Source organism: Athene noctua, chromosome 4, assembly GCF_965140245.1.
Source record: "Athene noctua chromosome 4, bAthNoc1.hap1.1, whole genome shotgun sequence".
Classification (NCBI taxonomy): Eukaryota; Metazoa; Chordata; class Aves; order Strigiformes; family Strigidae; genus Athene; species Athene noctua.
In genome coordinates this window covers 49,212,304-49,230,022 of record NC_134040.1, presented here as the reverse complement: position 1 = coordinate 49,230,022, position 17,719 = coordinate 49,212,304, and the positions used below count along the sequence as shown (strand labels likewise).

The 17,719-nt window shown below is 43.9% G+C and overlaps 3 protein-coding genes across 13 annotated transcripts in view; 2 read left to right on the top strand and 1 right to left on the bottom strand.

The window, feature by feature from the left end:
• The window catches only part of WRN (WRN RecQ like helicase), a 46,523-nt gene extending 43,704 nt beyond the window's left edge, over positions 1-2,819 (top strand). For all 6 annotated transcript variants that reach the window (XM_074905265.1, XM_074905264.1, XM_074905261.1 and 3 more), the window contains 2 exons: positions 29-193; positions 2,661-2,819. In XM_074905265.1, coding sequence (XP_074761366.1) covers positions 29-193; positions 2,661-2,783 — 288 coding nt within the window. In that variant the 3' untranslated portion in view covers positions 2,784-2,819. The remainder of the gene's footprint in view (positions 1-28; positions 194-2,660) is intronic.
• A 263-nt stretch (positions 2,820-3,082) lies between these two features.
• Positions 3,083-17,719, top strand: part of GTF2E2 (general transcription factor IIE subunit 2) — a 44,263-nt gene continuing 29,626 nt past the window's right edge. For 4 of the 5 annotated variants that reach the window (XM_074905259.1, XM_074905258.1, XM_074905255.1 and 1 more), the window contains exons 1-3: positions 3,083-3,165; positions 3,873-4,039; positions 15,596-15,687. In XM_074905259.1, coding sequence (XP_074761360.1) covers positions 3,877-4,039; positions 15,596-15,687 — 255 coding nt within the window. In that variant the 5' untranslated portion in view covers positions 3,083-3,165; positions 3,873-3,876. Of the gene's footprint in view, positions 3,166-3,458; positions 3,544-3,872; positions 4,040-15,595; positions 15,688-17,719 lie in introns of those variants that run through there. The other variant, XM_074905257.1, reaches the window with a different exon arrangement.
• SMIM18 (small integral membrane protein 18) lies at positions 6,183-13,515 on the bottom strand. 2 transcript variants are annotated; one of them, XM_074903925.1, is made up of 2 exons: positions 13,265-13,515; positions 6,183-9,033 (listed from the first exon to the last, which is right to left on the bottom strand). In XM_074903925.1, exon 2 carries the CDS (start codon positions 8,986-8,988, stop codon positions 8,695-8,697), a length of 294 nt encoding a protein of 97 aa, XP_074760026.1. In that variant the 5' UTR covers positions 8,989-9,033; positions 13,265-13,515; the 3' UTR covers positions 6,183-8,694. The 2 variants fall into 2 exon arrangements, with proteins under 2 accessions (XP_074760026.1, XP_074760025.1); XM_074903924.1 differs by having other exon boundaries at positions 13,269-13,515.

Below are 17,719 nucleotides of genomic sequence, written 5' to 3'. Positions count from 1 at the left end.
AGTTTTAATACTGTGATACACATAACAGCCAGCTTCTTTACTGTCACATGGAAAGGATGTGCAGAGAGTGGATGACAGCCAGCCAGGTAGCAGAGCAGCAGCAGGCCGCCTGAAGCCCGTCATGCTGGCCTCCTGGAATCAGCCTGCCCTCAATCCCAATGAGAAGGAACTGTTTGCTGACTCTCAGCCAAAGGTGAGACTGCCTGTAGCTCTGCTAGGAACAGAGCCCAGACCTGATGATCTGGGTGTTGATCTTTAACGAACTGGAATCCCAGCTTCTGTCCGGGTTCTTCACTGTGCCAAAAACCTGGCCTGGATTGCCACCCAACTTCTCTTAATATCCTTGATATAGTGACAACATGCTGCTTTTATTGCCCTTGCTATGCCTGAATATACCTCTCCACAGCATCAGCCTGCTGCAGAAATTTTTTTCCCCAGTACATCTTGTCAGCCATCTAGTGGCAAATGCTTTCAGCTCTTTAAGTGAACAGTTGGCTCCCTTTCCTCTTTCAGGTATAGGGTTGAGTGGTATTGTATGCTGTTCACAACAAGGATTTTTGCACAGATGTTTATATAAACACAAGTTGTATGGGCATACATACAGTGTTTTTCTAAAGGGAGCTTGTGTGGCTCTGACCAGCATGACTTGCTGTACAGCTTGCTTCAGTTTGAAGCCGGATATTGTTGTAAGTGCAAAACATGATGTAGACAAATCATTCTTTATCTGGTTCGTATTAGATAGCTGCTGTGTTATTTAGTATTTATACCTATCTTATTTGAACACTAAACATGTTACAACATTAGTTTTTTGATTGCTGGTGATAGCTTCAGAGAACTCCAGAACATCAATTCCAAGTCGAGCCACTTTGTTGTGACACAGGAACAAAGCACAATCTGTGTAATGGTCTCTGCATCCTTCCTCCTTCACCCGGCCTTGGGCTGGGAGTCCTGGTGTTGTGCACATACTTCTTGATGCAAGCATTGGAGCAGCCTCTTTCCTGACTATAGATCAGACTTCCTGATGTGTTTCCCAAGGGCACCTTGCTGCTTCACAATCTTGAAATGAGCATCCAACAGACACTGGTCTTCCATTATTTGAAAACTGGTGGCTAAAGGATGAGCAGAAACCCACTTATCATAAAATAGAATCACAGAATGGTTTGGGTTGGAAGGGACCTTAAAAACATCTGGTTCCAACTCCCCTGCCATGGGCAGGGACACCTTCCACTAGCCCAGGTTGCTCAAAGCCCTGTCCAACCTGGCCTGGAACCCTGCCAGGGAGGGGGCAGCCACAGCTGCTCTGGGCAACCTGTGCCAGTGTCTCACCACCCTCACAGTAAAGAATTTCTTCCTAATACCTAATCTAAATCTACCTTCTTTCAGTTTAAAACTGTTAACCCTTGTCTTATCTCTACACTCCCTGATAAGGAGTCCCTCCCCATCTTTCCTGTAGCCCCTTTTAAGCACTGGAAGGCCATTCTACCTGGAGCCTTCTCTTCTCCAGGCTGAACCATAACTTTCAACCTGTCTTCATAAGGGAGGTGCTCCAGCCCCCTGATCATCTTTTTGGCCTCCTCTGGACCCACTCATGCAGGTCTGTGTCCTTATGTTGGGGGCCCCTGAGCTGGACACAGGACCGCAGGCGGGGTCTCATGAGAGTGGAGGGGGAGAATCCCCTCCCTTGACCTGCTGGCCACACTTCTCTTGATGCAGCCCAGGACATGGCTGGCTTTCTGGGCTGTGGGTGCACATTGCTGGCTCAGTTTTCCATCCACTAATACCCCAAGTCCTTCTCCTCAGGGCTGCTCTCAATGCACTCATGGCCCAGCCTGTATTTGTGCTTGGAACTGCCTCAACCCATGTACAGAACTTTGCACTTGGCCTTGTTGATCTTCAGGATGGCCCACTACTCAGGCGTGTCCACGTCTCTCTGGATGGCATCCCTTCCCTCCAGCATGTCAACCATACCACACAGCTTGGCAAACTTGCTGAAAGTGCACTCAGTCCTGCTTGCTGTTATTCCCTGTGTGTAAGCTCTTACAGTAATTCATGGCTTTGTGTTGCCATAGTATCTCTTCCCACCCCAGTGCAAGAGATGCACTTAGCAGTCATGGAGAGCACTGTGTGTTCAGACTCTCCTTGGGGGACAAAAACCTGCAGAGCTCATGCCCCTTGTGAGGAGATGGAGAGAAGAAAAGGCGCCTTGCATTGTTGGTGATAGGCACCCACTGCTGCGTTTGTGGGTTTCAGAGTCTCTTTTCTCAAGCTGTAATTGGGGGAGGGGGTAGGTACTGCTGCTGTACTGTCAGTTTGGGGCATCCATCATTCCCTGTCTGGGGCTTTAGTTCTTTTATTTGAAGTCAGGGCTTTTTTGGGTTTGTTATTTAAAGGCAATTCCTGAAGGTCAGTGCAGTACTTCCAGGGTGTACCAGCCTCAGGTCAGACGTTTCCCAGCCTTGGTTCTTCCCACTGCCCTAGTTTGATTCTTAGTCCCTCAATTACTTGAACAAGGTGTTGCATTTAAGGGAGCCAAAACCTTCCATTAGTAATGCAGACAGTTCATGTCCTGTTGATGACCTTAATTTTGGGAAGTAGAGATGTGTAAATTTAGTCAGCCTCTACCTACTTGCTTTTTTTCACATTTGTTTTCTTTTTTCCAGAGCTCCCAGCCCCCTGGTAAGAGGAAGGTGCCAGAATGGTTTGGAACAGCCCCCGATACAGTTCTACCTCTAACCCAGATGAAGAAGGCCAAAGCCGAGACCAGAAAAGGGATTTTTAGTTGAATACAGGAATGAAAATTTATTTTTCTTACCTTCATTCTCCTTATAAAAATCTTTTTATGTACAGACTCCTCTTTTTCTGGTGTCATTACTCTTCCTTCCTTGTCCCTCCTGTCTTCCTTGCGTAAGGGGTGAGGGACAGGGTTCGGGCAGCACTTTTCAGTGTATAACAATAAAAATAAATTAAAAAGCAACCAGTCACCACGTTTTGCAGAGGGCTTCAGTACACTCTGGCTCCTGCCGTTAAGGGCAACAGGCTGCCGCCTCGTCAGGGCAAGGCCGCGCCCACTTCCGGGGCGGAGCGCGGGGCCTGCCGGGAAGGCGGCATGGCCCAATAGGCGGGGGGCGGCGGTGCTCGGCCTGCGGCTCGCGCTCCGGCGGGCGGGTGAGCGGGGGGTGCGCGGGGCCCTGAGGTGGGGGGAAAGGGCGGGCGGGGCCCGGCCCCCTGCCCGCTGTGGGACAGGCGCTGGGGAGGGCTGCGGGCAGGCTCCGGCCTTGGGAGGGGGGCGGCTTCCCCAGGCCCCTGCCCGCCCGGTGTGGGGTAGGCGCTGGGGAGGGATGGGGGTTAAGTTCCGGCATTGGGGGATAGGGGGGCGGCTTTCCCTGGCCCCCGCCCGCCGTCGGCGGTTCGTACTGTCCTCCTCTGCCGTGGGTGTCGGTAAACGGGGCGGCGGGGGCACTCTCGGGCTCGTTTCCGGGCGGGCGGTCGCCTTGCTGCCGAAGTTTCCTTTCGTGTCGGTGACTTGAAAGTTTCTCGTGAACGGTGGGTGCCTTTGAGACGGGCGTTCGGTTTCGGTGGGCGCTGAGACTGGGTGCGGAGCCCGCAGACTTCCCCAGCCGGTTTCCCACATTGACGTGGGTTTGGGGGCTGGTTCAGTAATCACATTCTCTACCTGCAGCTTCTTCCTTGGGGTTCAGGTTGTGTCCTGACGCTTTAAATCCTCAGCTAAGTTATTTCCTTAAAGTCCATGTGCACGAAGAGAAGGATACAAACAAGAAATAAACAACTTCATAAACTGATATCTCTACTCTTAAATATCTTATTAATTCTAATACTTATTCTGGACATTTTCTTCTTGCTTCTGGTAACAGAATTATGGATCCAAGCTTACTGAGAGAGCGAGAGCTATTCAAAAAGCGTGCCCTCTCCACACCCGCAGTAGAAAAACGTCCAGCGCCATCTTCTGACTCCTCCTCTTCCAAAAAGAAGAAAGCAAAGGTAGAACAAGGTGGCTCATCAAGCTCAAAACTAAACACAGGTTGGTGCAAGTCTCCCGTTCAACAGCTGTTTGGTATTTTCTACTGTCTGCCTCTAAGCTGCGGTTTACTAGTATGAATCAATCTATCTGTGCATTTCGCTGTTGAGTCTTGTCATTCTTTCTCTTGTCACTTTTTGTTAAGAATTCTTTTATGCGATGGGAAGAACCTTTTACAGGTAGGGCCTCATCAATGACTTGTTTGCTGTTACTTAGTTGGAGGAATTGCTACTGCTAAAATATTATTTTATATGAAGCTGATTTGTGGATTTTAGTACTTGCTGGACCCAGAAGGCAAGCAGTAACAGTGGTCTCATTCTTTTGGTCTCCTCTGTCTTTTTGGCAAGAGGGCGCCTAAAAATTTTGTTAACTGTAAGTTGTAGGCTGTCCATCTACGAGATGGATTTTGTAACTTGCAACTTGTCTGGCTAGCGTATTGTGATTAGCGGTTGTTCTTGTTTTATTTGGGAGCTGCTCTTTGTTCATGAATACCAGGGCTTCCTTAGGTTCTGGTCTGCTTCGGTCAGTTTTGTCATTTCCCTGGGGTGGTGGCACTGATAATGCATCTCTCAATATTAAATAAACAGCACCAAAATAGTGGGAGCAAATGAGAAGTGCAGAAGATTTGTGTGTATGCAGCATCATGCTCTGTGTTTGCTTCCACTGTGCAAGGCACATAACTTGGGGGGGCCTTTTCAGTTTTCTGAAAGCACTGACAGTTCTCCGATGCACCCTAAAGGTCAAATCAAATGTCAGGAGTTACTAAAACACAAAATACCCTGTTGTACAAATTCATTGCATGCTCGTATTTTGAATACCATGTGTGGCTCTCTTCTCAACTCCAAAACAAACAATAGAGTTAAAAACAACAGAGAAAAACATCAAGGACAATAGGAGGAGTGGAGCATCTTTTGTCTGAGGAGAAGAGTAGGGAGTTTGTTTATGTATCTCCAGCTTCTCAGGGTACCAAATAAAGTTATCAGTCAGGCATTTTAAAATATACCAAGGGAGGCCAGGTTTTCATCGGTCCCTTTGCCACACTCTCCTCTCCAAGTAAAATAAAATTCTATGTGGAATATCTTAAGCTGCGTATCCTGAGTGAGGGAGGTTTGCTGGGAAGGAGGGATGGGGAGGCAGGAAGAAGGCAGACAGTTTAAATGCAAGTCGGATCTGGAGGACTTGAGTATATATGTGGCCAAGTGGCAGAGCAGATAAAGTGTAGTTTCTTTTCCGTGCATTTGTGGTCTGGGTATTTCATTAAGTGCTTTTGCAGCTGTCAAATGATTAGCTTACACAAATAGGAATGCATGGATCTGAGGAAATATGCTTTATCTTTTATGCTGCTATCTTCATTCCAGACAGTATCAGACAGGTTTGGGGGTTTCTCTAACATTTTTATGCAGGATTGAGTTCAGTCTTCATTTTCCCCTGGAGAGTATTTACTCACTACTGAGGAACCAGTAAGGATGGGAGAAAAATAATGGAGACCGAGTGGACCAACTTCTTTCCTCTTGTTCTTAGGAACTGTCTCAGAACAAGTGTTCAGGTTGGCAAGCGACTGAATGGGCTAAGCAGCCACAAGCAGCACAAGTTGCCCTGTGTTGCTGCCGAGTCAAAGCCCTTTGCCTCAAAACACGCTTTTTGTTTCAGTCAACAGATTGTTAGGTGCCTGTCAGGATATGCGTGTGTCAGAGATGAGTCTTGGGGAGGTCGAGTAAAAACCTGGTCTTGGAGAAATCCCTGTCCCACCCACCCTGAAGAAATGAATATTAAGATGATCAGTTCTAGTTTTTTTGTATAGCAACCACAAAGACAATAAATTATATCACAGTGATTGTGTGTTGGCATTGATAGTCCCTGGGTGAGTAGCACCTGCCGGTTCTTCTCTTTCTGTGATTTTTATGGCTCAGAGAACCTGCCCTTGTCACTTTCTGGGTAGGAGAGGCATTGTGATCATGCTGATCTTCAAACGACTGCATAGCTAAATGTGGCCTGTGTGTGAACATGTATTGTGAGCTTTTCAGTGAGAATAGTTATTAGTATAGTTATTTGAAGTCATTGTTCAAACAAGTTATTTGAAAAAATTTGTTTGCTCAGTTCAGAATAGTAATTGGAAAAACAAATGAAATAGATCATATCTGTTTATTTATTTTTATTAACGAATAGTAAGTTGTGGCTAAGATCTTATTCTTTATCTGAAGACCTTAGTCTTGATGGTCTTAGCCAACAGTAATCAAGAGCTGAATCTCCAGGAGCTGTCTCACAACTTAGTCTACATGTAGGAAAGAGTCACCCTGAGGCTCTAGGGTGTGCAAGGGAAGATCTTTGTCTTCTGTTCCTTGTGCAGACACCCAGCTCCCTTTTTAGATCTGGGAAATAAATAGCTGGAGTGAGTCCCAAGATTTTTTGTTGTGTGTGCTTCTCGGGAAGGCATAATGACATGAAGCCAGTGTGGTAGAGGCTAGCCTTGGTTACTTCCTGCACACTGCCTTCTTGTGTGCATCCACGATGATTGTTTTGTAGGAACACTGCAAGTGGACAGCAGTCCTGCTGTTTGGAGTGTTTGCTTTCAGGAAGGAGGCATGTTAGTTAATTCAGTGCGTCATGATGACTACTCTTGCCTCTGTTGAGCAGGACACCAGTCTTTCAGGGCTTGATACTGTCAAATGCAGCAGAAGATAGAGGCATCTACTCAGTGTCCCTGACAGTGGAGGGCATTATCATCACTAATATTATCCTCATTGTATGTCTTGGTGTGAATGCTAAGTTGTCTTGTACCTGGGGTGTCAAATTCCATGAATTGTGCTTATAATTTGATTTTTAGCTGAAAACATCTTCACGTGGGACTGGTACTGACATTACTTCACTGTAATAAGTGTATCTGAGATGAATGGTTGCAGCAGTAGTTGTGTTGGTTTGTGATTGCAGAAGGCAGATTGCTTCTCCAGGTGAATCACTGGACCAGCTGTGCTGGTTAGTAGTGGCCTGGGTGTCTTGTGGCTCCATCTCACCAACCAGGAAGAGCATGAGTCAAATTAGCAAGTCCTTCATTGTGTCCAGATCTTCTGGAGTTTAGGCATACTGGTCTGATACAGGGAGTTTATGTATTAAAAAAAAAGGAGAGATAATTACAGATACTGGCCATAACAAAAAGGTATTTCTGACATGGATAGACTCTGAGATCAGTGTTGTAGCTTACTTGTCCGTTTGGCCATTAGGTGGGTTTTGTTTCCCTAGTGACAGGAATATTATTTGTGGTTTATATAGTTAAATATCTTGTCCCACATGTAGCTTTGGTCTAAGATGTTTCTTGCTGGCCTGCTTCTCTGGGTTCAGGAGTGTGAAAGACTTACTCATCATTACTGATGACCATGCTGTTGGACGACATTGTTACAGTTGTAATTTGTAACTGTGGAACTTCCATGGTTTTAAAAACCAGAGTCACAACACAGCTCCAGAAGAAAAATATTCTGGTGAGATAGAGGTCTGAGTGTTACACGGTCTGGTCAGTTTGCGAGAAAGCTGTGAGGGTGAACTCTCTGGGATGCATCGTCAGGCTGATGAAGGAAGCTGAGATTCTCTTGTGCAAAATGAAGTCACTTCTCACTGTGCATCCATCCTGCTGTCTCTAGTGCAGGCTTATCCTGGTGTGGCCTCTTTTATGAAGCATGTCGACACCTGAAAGCTGCATGCAGGCTGGGCAAAATCGCTGTCATTGGTGTGGGAGGTCTGCAACCCATTTGCTTGTGTTGCTTGGCAAGAACTCGGTCAGCTCCAGTTCAGCTCTGAAAAGTTAAGATGATATATCCAGCATGTCTGACTCCCTGTGGTGTTGTTACCATAGAGGCAGCAGCCTTGGGCAGAAAAATGTCCCTGTTTCTTCTAGAACATAGTACCACTGCAGTATGCTTTTGTGGAAATAGTCAGATATTCTTAAGGTAGTGCATTAGTCACATCTCGATACCCAGAAGTTATTAAACAGGTTGAATATGAAGTAAGGGGAGAGCTGCCCCTTGGAACTGGAGAAGGGGGCAGATTGTACCACAGAAGGTTAGAAAAGACCATTTTAGGGATACATTTCACGTTGGCTTACTTTTGTCCCACCACCCTCTCTTCTGAAAATGAGAAACCTGTAATAAGAGCTGCCGAAGGCAAGAATTCCCGTAAGCCCCTCTGTCTCATGGGATCTCTTGCCATTCAACCCTTCTATCTCATACATTTTTTCTCATCCCTTGTATGTCTTTCCTGTGTCTGTGTGGTTGACCTCAGTGGGAGGACACTGCTGTGTCTTTGCCCTGTGTATGATCAGATTGTTGAGCATTTTTATAAATGTTTTCTCCAGTTAAGCAACATAATTTTATGCGTTAGGCAACATTTGTTCTTTCAGGTAGACAAAGATCTATGCTAGTAAATCAATGTAAACAACAAAAGTTCATTTATAAACAAAAATCTTTTCTTCCCCCATAACATTACAACAGATCATGGTTCTGCTAAGCCTTTGCCAGTTATTCAAGTTCACATCCAGAGATAAAATGGTAACGGTTGCTGTTATATTTAAGTCCAAAAGAAAAAAAAGCATGTGACTTGCTCATTTGTAAGGTACAGGGGGCTTCATTCAAGGTGTTAAACATTCTTCAAATGCTGATGTTCAGTCCTTACTACACCACCTCTGTTTCATGCTTCCTGAAGCTGTTCATCATTGCTCTAACAGGATTGGGTTCGTTCTCCAAGTCTTTCACAGTTTTATTTTTCACACAGCAGCAACAGTCTAGCAGTTCATAGAGGAAAGCCAACACCACCAGAGAAACTACTGTAAAGATGAATATGATCAGAATAATAAAGCAGGCAGTGTTCCAGTTATCATGGAAAGGGTAAATTTTTTGCACTTGAAAGCCCAGATACTGGGAAATGGATGTAGTCTCATTCCAGTGCGTGGTGTTGAGGGTTGCCATTCTTGAAGAGTTGTCTTAGCGTGCTCACTGTCACTGTTATGGGGGCTGAAACAGAAAAACAAAGCTGTTGAGGACTCTATTGATCAAGAACATGCTGTGATTTTTATCCCAAACTGTAAGAACTTAAGCTCAGACTAAGTGCTCACACCTCCTACAAGCATGGGTTGTTGCATACGCGTATTTACTCACAAAAGTATCAAACTCCAAATGCACAACTTTGAATTTGTCTGGGACGTTTGTTTCAGTGATGACTGATCCATGCATGCATCATGTAGTATAAATTATTCTGGAATGAGAGAGAGCTTTGCTTCTTTATTTCAAGTATATACAAAGACAAAAAGATAATTTTCAAGGTATGCAGTGTTTTAAACAACATGTCCATCGTTAGTCTTGAGGTTGGTACTTACATGGTGTGAAAGCCCTCAGCGCTTTTTCGGCATTTTTAGAAAAACGGTGCATCTGTGTACCACCCTCCCATACCTGAGTGATTAGAAGAAGTTACTACATATTAATGTCATTGGAGTTTGCTTGCTTGTTTGTTGGGTTTTTTCCCCTATTTGGGAGAAAGACATAAATCACTCTTTACAAAAATGTGTAAATCATAACTATTTTGGAGGATGTTTTCAAAGAATGGGACTGAACTTTTGGTTCTTCTTCTAGCACAAAATAACAATCCTGGTTCCTTAAAACCCATTGTTTTACAATCGCCTGTTAGCACAGACTTGTTAACCCTGCAAAATGCTTTTGACTTAAGAAGGCCAGATTTCCTGACGTGTTCATTTCCCTGCTGTTCCACTGCTGAGTATAGAAGTTTGTAATCAAGAAATCCCAACTGCTTCATTCCGCTGCCTGAATGGCACTGAGCTCATGTGGAAATCTCAGCCCACTTGTGGTGTCATTGTCATTAGGATGGGTAAGAAGGAAAACCCAACTCTTTCTGAGGAGTTCTGATTTCTTATTTTCAACTACATTTTCTGCTTAACTGCTAGGAAAGGAATGTCGTCTTTGGTCCAATACTGTCTGTACCCAGCTGAAGAAAAGACTGCTTTGTGGTGTGGGGGAGAGATGAAGCAAGGAGTTGGCTGCCTTTGGCACGAATGGTGTTGCTGTCGAGACATGCTGTTTCAGAAAGACCATTGCTTTAAAGTGTGAAAGTAGGCTGTGCCTCAGCAATTTCTGTAGTATATCTAGAACAAAAAAGCAGTTTCGTCTGTCTCTGAATTTCTCTGTGAATTACGGATAAGTAGGCAGATGCGGTGTTTGGCAATAACATCTTTACAGTTATGTGTGTCTCTTTCCCCCGGTTTCCTTCTTTCCCTGGCTTTGCTTCCCAAAACTGAGGGAATGTACAGTACTTTTGGTATATAGTCTAATGTAGTAAAATATGTCCAAGGAGCCACACCAACTTCTGATTACCTGTCGTAGCATACTGTAGGACACCTTAATAACGTTTGAATCCTTCAGGCAATTTAAAACTGGGTGTGGGAGAAGATCGAGTCTAATCTCCATACTCCCTTGAGGAAACAGCAAGGAGCTTTTAGATGAAACTTGGTGGCAAGTAGCACTGGCAGACCAGCCTGTGCCCCACATGTAAGCCTGTTGGTGAGTGTGTGCTGGCTAAGGGGCATCTTGCAAAATGTGCTTTTGTCTTCTGAGATGCCCCAGATGATGTGGGAATATGGAAGGGGAAGAGAGAGACAAGATGGTAATTTTGTAGAAACCTGGAGTCTTATTTCCATGCCTCAGTGAAAGATTTTTTGCTTTGAACATAAAGCAAAAAGTGAAAACTTAACTATGTTAATTACAAAATGGTCCTGGCTATCCACATTTAGTTTAATTTCATACAGTAATCAAAGCTACAGAATGAAAGGACAACGCTGATGTTTTGTTTGTTAAACTGTGCTCGCAGGTAACACTTTAATGAACCTTGCGTATCCCAGATAAAATTCTGCAATCAACTTGTTTAGACAGTGAAAACTAGAAAATGCCTGAATAAATGGGAAGTGATAAAGTGTGATGGTATCTACTAAACCAGATTACTTAAAGCAATCTAAGCTACTGTCATTATTTTTGTGTCATTATTTTAAAAAAGTATATTGTGCAAACCAGGATGATGCAGCCAAACCTGCTTGCTTGCAATTTATGTCTTATTTTTACTGTTCAAATATTATACATTTTGTTCTTTATCCTTGTGTCTTTGATGGATTTAAAATGAAACAGAACACTTTTATTGTTGAGAAGATACCTGACATTAGCACTTGATACAGACAGTTATTGGAGCAGTTGCAGTAACTTACTGTTTTGTCTGTTAAATCTGTAACTGAATCCACAGATTTGTAATTGAGTACACAAAGTATGACTGAGGTGGGTAGGATTCATTAAATTGTTGGGTTTGCTGTTGTTTTTTTTTTCTTAAACAAAAGTTTACAGAGCAAATCCAAGCTAAAAATACTCCTGAGTTGAGTTGGGTCCTGGCTTTAAAAGTATGGCTTACTTTGGTCATGGTCTAGGAAGGAAACTCAGCTCCTGTTTTATGGAGATAAAAGTCAGAAGGGTTTTTGAAGGGGTTGTCTGAAGACTTACTTGAAAATCAGGGGTTAAGGGGGGGGGGGCGGGGAGATGAATAAAAGGATTTTTAGTCCCCTTTGAGGTGTAATTAAAACAAGCAGTATTTAAATGTGTATTTTAAATGGCAAGAGAATATCCTTGGGAAAGAAAGGAGGTTTGATTTGAACTTTTTAAACGGATTTCCAAGACCAAGGATTTTGTTGGAATCTGTTACACATAAGTTTGCTCACTCTGTAATCACCAGGCACAAAAATTAACTGGTTTTGCTGATGCAAAATTTAGTATTTTAGTCACTACTAAAAGTGATCAAGAACTGAGGCCAGTGAAGAGACTGGGCATGTTTACATTACGTAGCCAGGACCCTTTGCTGGCACAGCTCTCCGCCAAGGTGGTAGCTCTGTTCCCAAGAGCGAGAGGAGCATCTTTGGTGCTCCATGGCTCCCCAGGCAGGAGTCCCTGCTGCTCTGCTGCCAGCACAGTGCAGCAGCTGATTCCTTCCCACTCCACAGCCACCATTAGGGCAGCGGTTTGCACAGCATAGAGAAGCTTGTCATTATGCAAGGAGGTGGTATTTAATGTCGTGCTAGAGGTGGTTTGTGCTTCTTGAGGACGATGATGATGATATCCTTAGATCTGAATGAAGCAAGGCAGATAAATATCAGCTACTCGTTGCTGTAATTAGTAAAATACAAGACTGAAGTAGCCATTGCCAAGCCTTCAGAATTAACATATCACTAGTAAGGTTAGCGTCTTTGAAAGCTGTCAGAAATTCTGTGGTTTCATGCAGTTTTACCTGTTCTGTAATGGCACAATTTAAATTCATGTTGTAAGCTGATCTGATTTGAATGCAGTTCAGCTGTTGTATGCATTCAAAATGCAGTGAGTTAAATATTTAATGAATTGGCTTCTGTAATATCTGTATTAGGTTTTAATTTAAAAGCATCATCATCTTTAGGCTCTGCAGAGGAGCAGCTTTATTTGAAATCATATTCATGGAGCAGAGGGAAATGACTGGCAAAAAATCATTTCAATGCAGTACTGAGGAAGTCCTGTTTAAGAAACCACTGAATAGACATCTTGGGGTAATAGCATTTACAAATCTCAGATGGATTCTAACCTGTCGGTTTGTACTGTATTGATTACTGCCTCAGTATTTACAAGGACAATAATATGCAACGGGATTTTCTTCCTACTCTAATGTACCAAATTTCTAGAACAGGTTTCTAATGTATCCACGAACATAGATCTTTTTTAGGCAGCTTAATTGGTACAGTTTACAGAATACCCACTTGAGACATACATTTCTTAAATTTCAGGTTTAGCTGTCTTTGTTTTAAGGAAAATCCTTTCACTGTCATTTCTGTAAAAACATATAGAATCCAATTACAAGGAATGTGAGGCTGCAGGAAACAAGCTACCTCCCCAGTAAGCAGCATGAAATCCATTTTGTTTACTGAATCTTAGCTTGGTGTATTAGCTCTTCTGTAAGATGGAGTGGTCATCAATTTTCCATTAGTGCACAGATGGTGAAAGTGCTTGTCTGATAGTGCAAGACAAGCTCCTCTGTGTTCAGTGCAATAACATCCTGCTAAACCTAGAGAAAAATCATGCTGATTCTAAGAAGCTTTTTACAGGCTCATAGGTTACAGGCATATTTTCTTTCAGTAATCAAGATAAACCTAAGACAATGTTATAAAATGATACGCACCTACCTCTTGTCTGAAAGGATGCTGAAAGAGCGCTGTTCTGGTGCCTTTTTTTAACGCAGCCTATGGCACAGCTAAGATGGAGCTTGCCTGCCATTGGCCAGAGCATGATGCTGCTGACAACTTCCTTTATGCTCATTTGCATCAAGCCCTCGACCCCAGGCGTAAATCATTCATAAATTTGATTCTTACTGTCTTGAATAAGAAACAAATCCATTCCTGCTCTCATTTTTGGGATGTTCTTTGTGCGTAGTGAGCTTGTTAGTGGAGAAGCACATTGGGAGCGCGATGTGGCCGTGACCCTGCTTTGCTTTGCGCTGGAAAGCAGCCGGTCAAACCATGACGTTTGAAGTGTTAATATCTGCAGATTTCCAGCTTCACCATGTGGTTAGATTTACTTGTCATGAACTATAGCGGGCTGTAGCCAGGCAGATTAAACAAGATAATCTTCTTGATTCAGTTGACAGAAATACATGATAAGTCGTCTTAACTATTTGTTGTACTCTGAATTTATTTTAGTCACTTTAGACCTCTTCTTACATGTATGGTTTTTTATTTTATAAAATGTCCTGCATATATATTAATTTTTAATGATAAAAGGGGACCCTGTAGGGGAAAATCCCTATAGACTGTATTTTCAAGGGTAGAAGGCTTTTGTTTTTCTCTCTTTTTCCATCTTAATTTAGTAACCAGAACAAAATGTTCTTCTGTAGCTGGAGTTATTATGATTCTTCTATGTTAATTTTAGAATTGTGCTATGTAAAGCCTCTAATACAATGTCATGTAATAGCTTCACAATTACCAGTTGCAAGTTTTAAATTTGACATTTGTTCTTTCGGTATTATGTTTTTTACTATGCTAGCACCAGTTTCCATGAAGTCTTCCCAATAATTATCAAAAGTGGATGTGTTTGAAATTTGAATACATCCAAAATTTCCACTTTGTAGTTGCCTTTTGTAGTGACTTACAGATCAGTTTAGAAGTAAGTTGAGATGCAGTGGGACAGACATGAAAAAATTCACCTGAAGCATAGGGACTTTGGAAACTTAATTTGAGTTTCCTGTGAATAACTTGACAAGGATATCTAAATTTAAACACAGTGAATGTAGCAGACTTTCTCTAAGCCAGCCGCTTACTCAGTGGAGGTGATGGGTCTTTGTCGAACACCTTAGGTGCATTTTCTAGAATATGATGATTCTTTTTTCTTAACTTTTTTTGCTACCACAAACCCCTGAGCCATTCCACTCCTCCTTATCACCACTCATCCATATGTTCCAGCTGCCCAGTAAAAGCTTTGCTTAACAGCTCTGTTCAGCACCCATTGCAACTTCTCCCTCAATTAATGCACTAACTTTAATTGTTCTTTTCTGTCCCTCAACTGATTTTTCCACTCACGAGCTCAGTATCTCTGAGATACCTACTGTTCTGTCAAATGTGATTAGAAATCACCAGTGGATAAAAAAATTCCTGTGATGGCAAAGAGGAAATGTTCTTTTTCTGGAGTAGCTGAAATTCTGAAAAGCTGTTTCCATTAAGGTTGAGCCATGTTATGATGGTAATGGGCCTGTGGCTTTTGATAGTGGTTTGTGGATATTTCTATTCAGTGTGATGTTCCAATAGCTAAAGTTAATAAAACACTCATTAACAGCCTTGCCAGAATTTTTGAAACAAGATTAACACAGTAGCAAACCTCATGATACATTAAGACAGAACCAGATTTGACAACAGAGGGGATTCTGAATTGTTGTTCCAGTGGTGCAACACACCAAGTTGTGTTGTTTTGGATTTATGGGGGGTTTTTTAATACATTCTCTACTAGAGCTATTTTTATAAAAGCCCAGCACAACAAGCACAGCCTTCTTTTTTACCTGGTATATAACTGCTGAATACCGTTTGGGAGTAAGTGAAACTTTCTGCCCCTAGCTCAGCAGCATAAAGCTATCAGTAGAGCTAGTCACTGGGCAAAAATGCAGTGCATTATTTCAGTGTGAGTTAATGTAGTGTGAATGATTATGATATGTTAAGCCACAGAATTAAACATGTCCTCTTATGGTAGTAATGTTGCAGTTGTTTGCTATTTTCTTAAAGGTCGAAGTCCCCGTGACTGCATTTGTGGAGCTCTGCTTGGCAGTGTTCCAGAGCCATGTCTGTTGACAGGTAACTGCAGGTTTGGATCAACACATGTGCTAGCACAGTCCTCTGAGGGTGACCACTCCTGAAACACACATTTCTGTTCATTCTGAAAGCTTCTGGAAGTAGACTGAGAAAGAGATGGAGTGCCAACAGGTTGTTGTTGAAAGCATCATTTCGTTGTTTGTTTCCTCCTTTTGTAGATCACAGCAATGGATCATTTAACTTGAAAGCCCTTTCTGGAGGCTCTGGCTACAAGTTTGGAGTCCTTGCTAAAATAGTGAATTATATGAAGGTATGGAGTTTTGATGTAAAATTACAATGTTTTTAAATACTTTAGTTATTTATTCTCCTGTGGTACCTGAAAGATGCTGAATGTTTCAAACTCTCCAATTCTTTTACAGCAAGAGTGAGAATTTCAGGAATCATAGAATCACAGCATGGTTTGGGTTGGAAGGCACCTTAAAGATCATCTTGTTCCAACCCCCCTGCCACAGGCAGGGACACCTTCCACTAGGCCAGGTTGCTCAAAGCCCTGTCCAACCTGACCTGGAACAATTCCAGGGAGGGGGCAGCCACAGCTTCTCTGGGCAACCTGCACAGTAAAGAATTTCTTCCTTATATCTAACCTAAATCTACCCTCTTTCAGTTTAAAATCATTACCCCTTGTCCTATCCATATACCCCCTGATAAGGAGCCCCTCCCCATCTTTCTTGCAGGCCCCCTTTCAGTATTGGAAGGCCACTATAGGGTCTCCCCAGAGCCTTCTCTTTTCCAGGCTGAACAACCCCAACTCTCTCAGCCTGTGTTCATAAGGGAGGTGCTCCAGCCCCCAGATCACCTTTTTGGCCTCCTCTGGACCCGCTCAGAATCACAGGATCGTCTAGGTTGGAAAAGACCTTGAAGATCATCCAGTCCAACCATTAACCTAACATTGACAGTTCCCAACTACACCAGATCCCTCAGCGCTATGTCGACCCAACTCTTAAACACCTCCAGGGATGGGGACTCCACCAACTCCCTGGGCAGCACACTCCAACACCCAACAACCCCTTCTGTAAAGAAATGCTTCCTAATATCCAGTCTAAACCTTCCCTGAGGCAACTTGAGGCCATTAACTCTTGTCCTATTGCTTGTTACTTGGTTAAACAGACTCATCCCCAGCTCTCTGCACCCTCCTTTCAGGTAGCTGTAGAGGGTGATGAGGTCTCCCCTCAGCCTCCTCTTCTCCAGAATAAACACCCCCAGTTCCCTCAGCCGCTCCCCGTACGACCTGTGCTCCAGACCCTGCACCAGCTTCGTTGCCCTTCTCTGCACACGCTCGAGTCATTCAATGTCCTTTTTGTAGTGAGGGGCCCAAAACTGAACACAGGAATCGAGGGGCGGCCTCACCAGTGCCGAGGACAGGGGTCAGATCCCTTCCCTGTCCCTGCTGGCCACGCTATTGCTGACACAAGCCAGGATGCCATTGGCCTTCTTGGCCACCTGGGCACACTGCTGGCTCCTGTTCAGCCGGCTGTCAGTCAACCCCCCCAGGTCCCTCTCTGACTGGCAGCTCTCCAGCCACTCCTCCCCAAGCCTGTAGCGCTGCTGGGGGTTGTTGTGGCCCAAGGGCAGCCCCTGGCATTTGGCCTTATTGAAACTCCTCCAGTTGGCCTCAGCCCATGGCTCCAGCCTGTCCAGGTCTCTCTGCAGAGCCTCCCTACCCTCGAGCAGATCAACACTCCCACCCAACTTGGTGTCATCTGCAAACTGACTGAGGGTGTATTTGATCCCCTTACCTAGATCATCAATAAATATGTTAAACAGGAGTGGCCCCAAAACCGAGCCCTGGGGGACACCACTCGTGACCGGCCACCAACTGGATTTAACTCCGTTCACCACAACTCTCTGGGCCCGGCCATCCAGACAGTTTTTTACCCAGCAAAGCGTGTGCCCATCCAAGCCACAAGCAGCCAATTTTGCCAGGAAAATGCTGTGGGAAACAGTGTCAAAGGCCCTGCTAAAGTCAAGGTAGACAATATCCACAGCCTTTCCCTCATCCAATACGCAGGTCACTCTGTCATAGAAGGAGATCAGGTTTGTCAGGCAGCACCTGCCTTTCATAAACCCATGCTGACTGAGCCTGAGCATCTGGTTGTCCTGCATGTGTTGTGTGATGGTACTCAGGATGAGCTGCTCCATCAGCTTCCCAGGCACCGAAGTCAAGCTGACAGGCCTGTAATTTCCCAGATCAAACTTTTGACCCTTCTTATATATGGGTGTCACACTGGCCAATTTCCAATCAGTCGGGACCTCCCTGTTCAGCCAGGACTGCTGGTAAATGA